This window comes from Leuciscus leuciscus, assembly GCF_965113295.1.
Source record: "Leuciscus leuciscus genome assembly, chromosome: 8".
NCBI classification, from domain to species: Eukaryota; Metazoa; Chordata; class Actinopteri; order Cypriniformes; family Leuciscidae; genus Leuciscus; species Leuciscus leuciscus.
In genome coordinates, this window is record NC_138732.1 from 3,970,567 (window position 1) to 3,982,176 (window position 11,610).

The 11,610-nt window shown below is 37.3% G+C and overlaps 1 protein-coding gene across 1 annotated transcript in view; it reads right to left on the reverse strand.

The window, feature by feature from the left end:
* Positions 1–8,283, reverse strand: part of LOC309505277 (soluble guanylate cyclase 88E-like) — a gene marked incomplete at its 3' end in the record, with an annotated part of 24,482 nt that extends 16,199 nt beyond the window's left edge. The window contains exons 1-8 of the mRNA XM_082178657.1: positions 8,177–8,283; positions 6,802–6,974; positions 4,274–4,414; positions 3,861–4,000; positions 3,426–3,560; positions 3,193–3,316; positions 2,992–3,111; positions 704–788 (exon numbers count right to left, since the gene is read on the reverse strand). Coding sequence (XP_082034783.1) covers positions 704–788; positions 2,992–3,111; positions 3,193–3,316; positions 3,426–3,560; positions 3,861–4,000; positions 4,274–4,414; positions 6,802–6,921 — 865 coding nt within the window. The 5' untranslated portion in view covers positions 6,922–6,974; positions 8,177–8,283. The remainder of the gene's footprint in view (positions 1–703; positions 789–2,991; positions 3,112–3,192; positions 3,317–3,425; positions 3,561–3,860; positions 4,001–4,273; positions 4,415–6,801; positions 6,975–8,176) is intronic.
* Between the last annotated feature and the right edge of the window lie 3,327 nt (positions 8,284–11,610).

The window sequence follows — 11,610 nt, forward strand, 5'->3', positions numbered from 1 at the left end:
AATATTGTGAAATATTATGACAATTTCAAATGACTGTTTTTCTATTTTAATATATTTTAAACTGTAATTTATTCCTGTGATCAAAAGCTGAATTTTCAGCATCATTACTCCAGTCTTCAGTGTCACATGATCCTTCACAAATCATTCTAATATGATGATTTGCTGCTCAAAAAACATTAATTATTATTATCAATAAATCTTTACTAACTAAAACTAAAACCTTAAAAATAACATTTTTGTTGACTGACCCCAAACTTTTGAACGGTCGTGTTTAATGTTACAAAAGCTTTAGATTTCAGATAAATGCTGTTCTTTTGAACTTTCTATTCATCAAAGCATCATGAAATAAAAATGTAAAAAACTGTTTTCAACATTGATAATAATCATAAATGTTTCTTGAGTCATCATATTAGAATGATTTGTGAAGGATCATGTGACACTGAAGACTGGAGTAATGATGCTGAAAATTCAGCTTTGATCACAGAAATAAATTACACTTTACAAGATATTCACATAGAAAACAGCTGTTTTAAATTGGAATAATATTTCACAATATGACTGTTTTTGTTTGTATTTTTAATCAAATAAATGCAGCCTTGGTGAGCAGAAGAGACTTCTTTTAAAAACAGAAGGTCTTACTGACCCCAAACTTTTGAACGGTAGTGTATATATGCAATCTTCAGTGAATAAAGACCTCTCTTACTCTGAACTCTGTTATGAAGGTTCCTCTCTCGCTTCACCGGCTCCTTCGACATGATCTCAAACAGGTTGTTGGGGTGGGAGATGATCTGTCACAGAGACCACGGGATGATTTATTGACTGATTTTCTTAAATATAATGTTGTAAACATGATGCAACTCTCTTTTATTGATGATTTTAAGTTTGGTATCACTACTGATTTATTCATTATTTGATTTACTGAATAACTGTGGATAAGTGTAGATTATTAAACCCTCAGGCAGAGCATCAGCTTTACTTGTTCCAATTTCATAGGAGTAAATTACAAATAGAGTATATTCCAATTTTTTTATTGTAATTTAAATGTAAATATTTAATGAATAAAAAATATATATATAAAAGATATATAAATATATATATTAAAAAATGAATATATATATATATATATATATATATATATATATATATATATATATATATATATATATATATATATATATATATATATACAGTGAGGAAAATAAGTATTTGAACACCCTGCTATTTTGCAAGTTCTCCCACTTAGAAATCATGGAGGGGTCTGAAATTGTCATCGTAGGTGCATGTCCACTGAGAGAGACATAATAAAAATAAAAAACATCCAGAAATCACAATATATGATTTTTTAACTATTTATTTGTATGATACAGCTGCAAATAAGTATTTGAACACCTGAGAAAATCAATGTTAATATTTGGTACAGTAGCCTTTGTTTGCAATTACAGAGGTCAAACGTTTCCTGTAGTTTTTCACCAGGTTTGCACACACTGCAGGAGGGATTTTGGCCCACTCCTCCACACAGATCTTCTCTAGATCAGTCAGGTTTCTGGGCTGTCGCTGAGAAACACGGAGTTTGAGCTCCCTCCAAAGATTCTCTATTGGGTTTAGGTCTGGAGCCTCGACCCATCTTCAATGCTCTAACTGAGGGAAGGAGGTTGTTCCCCAAAATCGCGCAATACATGGCCCCGGTCATCCTCTCCTTAATACAGTGCAGTCGCCCTGTCCCATGTGCAGAAAAACACCCCCAAAGCATGATGCTACCACCCCCATGCTTCACAGTAGGGATGGTGTTCTTGGGATGGTACTCATCATTCTTCTTCCTCCAAACACGGTTAGTGGAATTATGACCAAAAAGTTCTATTTTGGTCTCATCTGACCACATGACTTTCTCCCATGACTCCTCTGGATCATCCAAATGGTCATTGGCAAACTTAAGACGGGCCTTGACATGTGCTGGTTTAAGCAGGGGAACCTTCCGTGCCATGCATGATTTCAAACCATGACGTCTTAGTGTATTACCAACAGTAACCTTGGAAACGGTGGTCCCAGCTCTTTTCAGGTCATTGACCAGCTCCTCCCGTGTAGTTCTGGGCTGATTTCTCACCTTTCTTAGGATCATTGAGACCCCACGAGGTGAGATCTTGCATGGAGCCCCAGTCCGAGGGAGATTGACAGTCATGTTTAGCTTCTTCCATTTTCTAATGATTGCTCCAACAGTGGACCTTTTTTCACCAAGCTGCTTGGCAATTTCCCCGTAGCCCTTTCCAGCCTTGTGGAGGTGTACAATTTTGTCTCTAGTGTCTTTGGACAGCTCTTTGGTCTTGGCCATGTTAGTAGTTGGATTCTTACTGATTGTATGGGGTGGACAGGTGTCTTTATGCAGCTAACGACCTCAAACAGGTGCATCTAATTTAGGATAATAAATGGAGTGGAGGTGGACATTTTAAAGGCAGACTAACAGGTCCTTTGAGGGTCAGAATTCTAGCTGATAGACAGGTGTTCAAATACTTATTTGCAGCTGTATCATACAAATACATTTTTTGATTATGTCTCTCACAGTGGACATGCACCTACGATGACAATTTCAGACCCCTCCAGTGGGAGAACTTGCAAAATAGCAGGGTGTTCAAATACTTATTTTCCTCACTGTATATACACACACAGTATATAATAGTTAATAATAATAATAATTAATATTATATTTCATAAATATTATATATATATATATATATATATATATATATATATATATATATATATATATATATATATAAAATTAACATTGATAAACAATAAATATTTTAAGTAAATATAAATAAAAAGAATGTATAATAATTTGTGTTGTAACAATTAATAACATGTTTTAATATATTTATATTTAAAATAAATATTCATAAATGATACATATTTTAGTTCATATTAAAATCTATATTTTTTTTTTATTTTGTACAATTTTTTTTACTATAATTAATAACATTAAATAACAAATCTCACAAAGTTCCATGTGAACTCCACAAGAGGACGAGCGAGCAGAAAAGCATCATTGATCTTCTTCCCATCCAGATCAGGAAAGACAGTGGCCAATCCAGAGCCCACGTTATGCACAACCATATCCTATCGGATCAGAATAAACGTGTTATACACCACTTCACCAGAGGAGATGAGATGAGGCGAGAGGAGGAAGGAGAGAGTCACCTGTCTAAACACGATGTTGAAGGGAAAGACTTCGAAGAAAAAGTCGCTGGTGATGGGAAGGATCTCTTGTTCCTCTTCGTCCTCTTTCTGGATATATCGATATGCAGAGTTATCAAAGTTTAATCTGAAATAAAACATTGTTTCATTACATCTGCCATCTAGGATTAATAACACGTGCACCACAGATGGCACCAGTAAACCAGGTAACCTGATTCACACACACGTTGTCTCACCTCATGGTGACGTGAGAGTAATCTCCCACCAGCTGCTCGGACAGAACCTCCACGTGGATGTCGGTGTCGTAGAACTGTTTCCCCATCTGTCTCAGCTGACCCATCGCGTAGTGCAGGTAACCTTTACGCTTGCTCCTGAACACACACACATACACACACACACACACACACACACACACACACACACACACACACACACCTTTACGCTTGCTCCTAACCATCACACACACACACACACTAACTCAACCCCTAAACCAACCCATCACACACACACACACACACGCACTAACTTGACCCCTAAACCTACCCATTACACACACACACACACACACACACACACACACACACACACAATAACCCAACCCCTAAACCTACCCATCTCACACACACTTACACAGACACCACTCACACTCACTCACTCACTCTCACACACACCTGTAATGCAGTGTGACTCCTGTAGCTGATTCCTCCTGACAGAAGAAGGTCGGCGGCTGAACTTTCGGGTAACTGAAGCGCAGATACTCGTGCAGGTTATCCAGACCGTTCACAAAGTCACGCACATGGCGGCCCAACACCTGACGCACAGCGTGTGTGTGTGTGTGTGTGTGTGTGTGTACAGTACAAAAACACAAAAACACAAGAACAAAATACAAACCCATAAAGGCAAAGTGTGCATATCAATGCAGAAACAAGAGGATACAAAACACTCTGATCTCAGAGGTCAAGGACAGGGACTGGACTATAGACTATAATTGTTCGATAGAAACTTTGATCCTGGATAAACAAAGGTTGTTGATTCAGGCATGTGTCCTACTTGAGTAAATCACATCATGAAAAACTGAACGTACCTTGAGGATTCTGTCATATCCGTATTTCCCCACGAATCCAAAGAAATAAATCCCCCATGAGTTCATGAGCTCATTATAGGGTGTTCCTGTAACGCCACTCGCTGCTTTAGCGATACGTGGAATCACATTCTCACTGTAGACCTACACGAACACACATCAGCACTTATGCATAGGTATAACCACACACACATATGAACATTTACAGATAGACAGAAGGATTTTTGTTATGAAGAGCATTGTTGATTCCAACTTTCAATGAGTAATTTCTAATTTGACAGCATCAAAGTGACAACTCTAATAGAACATTTCACACATTAACTCTCTATGGATCACATTTTAGCATTAACTGACGTTTTATAATTCAACAACTTTAAAATATTTTCATTGAAATTTTTTTTATTAACATTAACATTTCTGTCATGACCACTCTGAGTTTTTGGAATGGTAATGGATATGACATTGTTGATATGTTTGGTCTTGGTGGAATAGATCTGTTATGTTGTTATTGCAGCTGCTGTTGCTGTTGTTAGTTGTTATTATTTTTCAGCTGATTTTGGTTATGGCTGCTGATTTTGGTTATGGCTGCTGATTTTGGTTACGGCTGCTGATTTTGGTTTTGGTTATGGCTGCTGATTTTGGTTATGGCTGCTGATTTTGGTTTTGGTTATGGCTGCTGATTTTGGTTTTGGTTATGGCTGCTGATTTTGGTTTTGGTTATGGCTGCTGATTTTGGTTTTGGTCATGGCTGCTGATTTTGGTTTTGGTTATGGCTGCTGATTTTGGTTTTGGTTATGGCTGCTTATTTTGGTTATGGCTGCTGATTTTGGTTTTGGTTATGGCTGCTGATTTTGGTTACGGCTGCTGATTTTGGTTTTGGTTATGGCTGCTGATTTTGGTTATGGCGGCTGATTTTGGTTATGGCGGCTGATTTTGGTTTTGGTTATTGCTGCTGATTTTGGTTTTGGTTATTGCTGCTGATTTTGGTTATGGCTGCTGATTTTGGTTATGGCTGCTGATTTTGGTTTTGGTTATGGCTGCTGATTTTGGTTATGGCTGCTGATTTTGGTTTTGGTTATGGCTGCTGATTTTGGTTTTGGTCATGGCTGCTGATTTTGGTTTTGGTCATGGCTGCTGATTTTGGTTTTGGTCATGGCTGCTGATTTTGGTTTTGGTCATGGCTGCTGATTTTGGTTTTGGTTATGGCTGTTGATTTTGGTTTTGGTCATGGCTGCTGATTTTGGTTTTGGTTATGGCTGCTGATTTTGGTTTTGGTCATGGCTGCTGATTTTGGTTTTGGTTATGGCTGCTGATTTTGGTTTTGGTTATGGCTGCTGATTTTGGTTTTGGTTATGGCTGATTATTTTGGTTATGGCTGCTGATTTTGGTTATGGCTTCTGATTTTGGTTATGGCTTCTGATTTTAGTTATGGCAGCTGATTTTGGTTATGGCGGCTGATTTTGGTTATTGCTGCTGATTTTGGTTATGGCTGCTGATTTTGGTTTTGGTTATGGCTGCTTATTTTGGTTATGGCTGCTGATTTTGGTTTTGGTTATGGCTGCTGATTTTGGTTTTGGTTATGACTGCTGATTTTGGTTATGGCTGCTGATTTTGGTTTTGGTTATGGCTGCTTATTTTGGTTATAGCTGCTGATTTTGGTTATTGCTGCTGATTTTGGTTATGGCTGCTGATTTTGGTTTTGGTTATGGCTGCTTATTTTGGTTATAGCTGCTGATTTTGGTTATTGCTGCTGATTTTGGTTATGGCAGCTGATTTTGGTTATGGCGGCTGATTTTGGTTATGGCTGCTGATTTTGGTTACGGCTGCTGATTTTGGTGATTACTGCTGCTGCTGCAGACCAAATGCGGGACTCGCTACTGCCAATACATACATGACACGCTGCTGTGAGCAAGTAAGACATGCTGTTGCTGTACAGAACAGCATACATGAATAACCCGTAGCAGATCTATACAGGTGGAGCTGGGGAAGGTTTCTGAAAGCATCCTGCAACTGCTACAGAAAATGCTGAACGGTATTTGAAGGTTGAGCGAAGAGCTCATTGGCTACTGATACAGCAGGAACCAATCAGCTTTGGCCTATAGAGAATGATGTGATTGCAAGCAGATTGAGTTAAGGACCGATCAGCCTGCGTCAGTCGAGTTTCATGACAGAACTTTGTATTTGTGCTACACTGATCCCATCCGGCTTGCCATTTTCTGATAAATTAGTTATAACTCTTTTTATAAATGTAATGATTTTTCTTATACACGAGTCTCTAAACTGGATTATTCAGATTCAGATTATTTTATTTAATGCCATGTCAGCATTCAAAGCTATTTTCATGGCAAAAATTCAATTACAAAAATACAAATATCATATAAATACAATAAAAACAAAACAAATAAAAACAGCAAGTCATATTATACAAGATATTTTACTAAACTGGATGAAAAACATCTTTGTGTTTCACTCAGTGATTAGAGCTCTGAGTTTTTAGTATTTTTTCTCTCACTGTAATAAGAGATTCCAACCTGATGAGTTACGAAGGAGTGCAGTCTGACGTCGGCTCTCTCTCTGACCAGTTTCCACACATCGTCGCCGTACGACTCCTTAATGAAGTCATGGAGACTTTCACACAGCAGCCCGTACATCCCGACAGCAAACTGAACCTCAGGAGTCCAAGAGAATCTCAGGCCAGATGCAACTGTGAAACAATGAGGAATAGAAGGAAATAAAAAGAAACATTATCCGGTAACACTTTATAATGATGGTCCGTCATTAATAAGTAACTATGCAGGAAGTAATGCAGGACTAATGAGTATTACTACATTAACACTTCAGCTTCTACTGTTAACTAAGATCGAAACAAGCTTAACTAATCAGTAAGTAATATCAAATTTAGGACTATGATAGTTCCTTATTAGGTAATCAGTAATGAGATTGGCATTATTAAGAACTAAAAGGTAATTATGACAAATTATGAAGAATTCTTAAAATTACTAATCACAACATTAACGTGTCTGAGACGTGAGCAATTGTGTTTTTTTACTCTCAACTTGGTTATAAAATGCATCACTAATTACTCAAGCGTTACTCAGTCACTCTTCAGGAACTACTAGTGATCTGGACCATTATTAAAAACATCTTTTTCACTTTATAATAATGGTCCAGACTCCAGATCACTAGTAGTTCCAGCATAGTCACTGAGTAACACTTGAGTGATGCATTTTATGACTATATTCAGAGTAAAAATGAAGACTGATTACATCTCAGACACACGATAATGTTCTTTATAATTTGTCAGTTAGTTAATAGTTATTAATGAGGCTAATCTCATTCAGTAATTATTTAATTTGAATTTGAATGCCTTTATTGTTATTGCATTTGTTATTGTACTTTATTGTTATTGTACAACGAGATTAGAGCCACTCTAGTAAAGTGCATCCTTATAGCACATATACAGTATATAAAACTCATCTCACAACATATTCATTGCAAACACACACACACACACACACAGAGTACATCTTATTAATTTCAAACCCTCTCTCATCTTTCCTGCAAGCACACCCTAACCATAACACAAAACATAAAAAACACAATTTACCTAATTGATTACCTAATAAGGAACTATCTCCTAAATTTGATATTACTTACTGATTAGTTAAGCTTGTTTCTATATTAGTTAACAGTAGAAGCTGAAGTGTTACTGTAGTAATACTCATTAGTCCTGCATTACTTCCAGCATAGTTACTTATTAATGACGGACCATCATTATAAAGTGTTACCCATTATCCTTCTAAAATGCACAAATCAATCACAGATAGCATGTTGACAAAGAAACCTGACCTGTCACAATCTCACATTAAAGAAAACTCAATGTACAGTGTGAGAAATTGAACTGACCGTCTCAGAGGTTTGCGGCTCACAGTCACACGGTCCCAGTCTCGAGAATCGCTCAGGAGAATCAGGAATGGTTTTAAACGTCCTCAAACTCTTCAGCTCTATTGTTATAATGTCAGCGGCTGGTGACTTTGAGTACTGACAGATGCAGACCTCTCACAGACACATGCTGCTCTTTCCTTTGACCTGCTTTTTTCACAAATATTACAAATGTATCATCAAATGTAATGTCTGATATAACAGTAAGCGTATTAGGAGAGATTAAAATAGTTTAGTGTTGGCAATTTGTTCCTTGCAACAACAAAATAAACGTATTGGCAGAACATATGGAGTAATGATGCTGAAAATTCAGCTTTGATCACAGGAATAAATTACACTTGACTATATATCCACCTCTATTTGAAATTGTATTAATATTTCACACTATTACTGTTTTTTTTTAATAATATTTTACAGTATATCCCCTTCTGAACAGTTAGCATACCTCCCAAGGCGTATGCCTGTAAGTGCAATACTCCCACTGTCTGGTGCAATATCTTCTAAACTCAGGTGATATTTATATTTATTCATACTATTCAAAATACTGTAAATATGTTCATAATCTGTCAATGTTTATTCTGACTAAACCCAACTGTGACCTTGTAGCCTACTTTTATATTTTTTTCATATTTTTATGTTTATATTTTTATTCTTAGAATTTGTATTACTGTTTCTTCTTGTATTTGTATTGGAAGCTTCATTGTGCACTGGAAGCTTCAGTACCAAGAAAACTTGTGTGTGAAAGCACACTTGACAATAAAGCTCTTTCTGATTCTGATTTTACTGTATTTTTGACCACAAAAAAAATGGTGAGCAGAAGAGACTTTTTTTCTAAGAAAAACGGTGCGTCCCAATTCGCATTCTATCCGTCCTAAATATTATTCGAAAATAGAATTAGTACATCCCAAATCGTAGTACGTTGAAATGAGTGTTCCAAAGATACCCGGATGGTCTACTATTTCCGGTCAGAAACCGAAGTGCAGATCGATGCCTTGAGTGATTAATTATCATTATCTTACCTGCCGAAAATGTATTTATTCAGGGTTGTCTACATTATATTGCATCTGCAGCAGCATTGTGAACTTTTGTAAAGATACGTTTAGCCATTAACTTTTAAATGCATCATTATATTCAAATTTCAAACTCATGAGGAGAGTCTCCGCATTAAAGACCCGCGACTGGCAGATGAACGTGCAACTACATTTCTCTCCGAAACGGTAGGAAATTAAATTAGATTTAATAGAGGATTTTAACTGTGACAAGATGATTGACAGGGCAGTTTACGGTGACCGGATGCACGCGACAGATCTGTCCGTTAAGATGACTAAGTAGTATGTCCCAAAGCTTGCCTACTACTATGTCTTTTGCTAACGTTACACACTCAAAAGTGTGTACTTTTTCTTCACAAAAAGAGTACATACTTTTAGGGCGTAGAATAAGTAGGCGAATTGGGACGCAGCAAAATACTTTTTCAAACTTCTGAACGGTATAGTGTAAATGCTCATTTACGTGATATGTACTGCAATTTAAACTTAAATATGGAATCAAAGCAACAACATAGGAAAGAGATCTCTTTAATATCTCAATGTTTCCAGAAAGTAACATGATTAAATGGAGAGCAGATGGGAAAAGATCTTGAGCTCTCAAACAGCGCTCAGATTTGCTCAAATATTGTGGCATGCTATCAAAAGTCACAGTTCTTGATATGAACTCAAATAGTCCTCAGAATCAGATCCTTCAAACTCTCCAAGATCCTCAGAATCCATACTTTAAAGACCACACGCATTTAAAGCGAAAGACAACAAATATCAGCTGCACGTACTTCGAATAAACAGAACATTATCGTCCGCTGGTGTGGATGCTAATACAGTTATTAGGGGCCAAGCACTGAATGCGCTACAGTATAGCGTCTATTCTAATGTAATCGCTAGTGTTCATGTTCTTCTTCTTCCGCTCTGGAAGTCTATGGGCAGCCCATAGAATCACGTGTGGGAAAGTTACGAAATTTGGTACAAAAATAGAGGACAGTCTGAACTGTCATCATAGCAAAATTGGAGTCTCTAACTCAATCCCTCTAGCGCCACCAACTCTCCAAAGATGCACTCGTGTTTATGCTAATAACTTTGGAACCATAAGGGCTAGAAACAAAATTATTTCCTTGGCTCAAGACGATTCGATTCGCCATTTTAATATTTTGTTTGATTTTCACAAAGATTGAAACAGATCATCTTATGTCCTTGCTGAATAAAAAAGTTATGAAATTCAAGTTGATTCATCAAGCCGTTCTCGAATAACACGCGAACGAATTCGATGAAGTACCCGCCAAAATGAACATAAGGCTATATATCCACAATGCTTTAGCGTATTCAGACCAAACTTGGTGTGTGTTATGACAACCATGACCTGAGGCTAGCTGCACAGTTTCAGCATAGTGCCACCTAGTGGTCAGGAGGTATGAAAAATGGCTCTCTTTGCTTATAACTTTTTAACAGTTTGGCCAAAAATTCGATGCAGAATGCCGAGTCGAACGATACCCAATTTTCCCACATCGGCCATTTTGGGTGTCTGCCATTTAGAATTTTGTCGTAAAATGCTAAATTTGACTAAAGTATTGCCGTATAGTTAGGAAACTTAGTATGTGTCTTCAGCACCATGCCCTGAAGGAACTCAAAATGTTTTTGGAGCAGCGCCACCTTGTGGTAAAAAGTTAGAATAAAATATAAAAAAAGCTAATAACTTTTGATTATATTAATCTATTGTAATGAAACTGGTCTTTATAGTTTCCTCGGGTCATGCCGAGAACATAGATACCAATTTTGCCATAGTCGGCCGAACTTCCTGTCCGCCATTTTGTCTGACAAAAAGTTATGGATTTCGTGTCGATAGACGAGGCTGTATCTCTGCAATGCTTTGGCAGATTGACACCAAACTTTGTATGTGTAATTTTCACCATACTCTGACCACACCACACCAATTTCGTAACAGTGCCACTTATTGGTCAAAAGTGATAAACCATTAAATCACATTACTAATGATTGTTTTTGTGTTTTTTCACCCCTTTTGCCTGAAATCATCTTAATATGTCTTTAATTTCTCATTGTTGCAGATGGTCTGATGCTCCCAGCCATGATGGCATGATGGTGCCTTCTTTGTGTTTGCTTACAGCTTTATTTTTTATAGTCCCTGTTCTTGGAAATGGACATTTAGGATCGAGCGACAGTCTCCTATGACAACGAACACAAATACACACGGTCACACAACATGCAGACAGGCCTGGGCCGCTCCACAAGCAAAACCGGCATCAGGTTTTTATTATGAGGGGTTGGCAGGTGCGCGTCAGGGACTAAATGCTTCGCCCCATTTAGCTCCTGTCGTTTGGCTAAATAAGCAGCGATGAC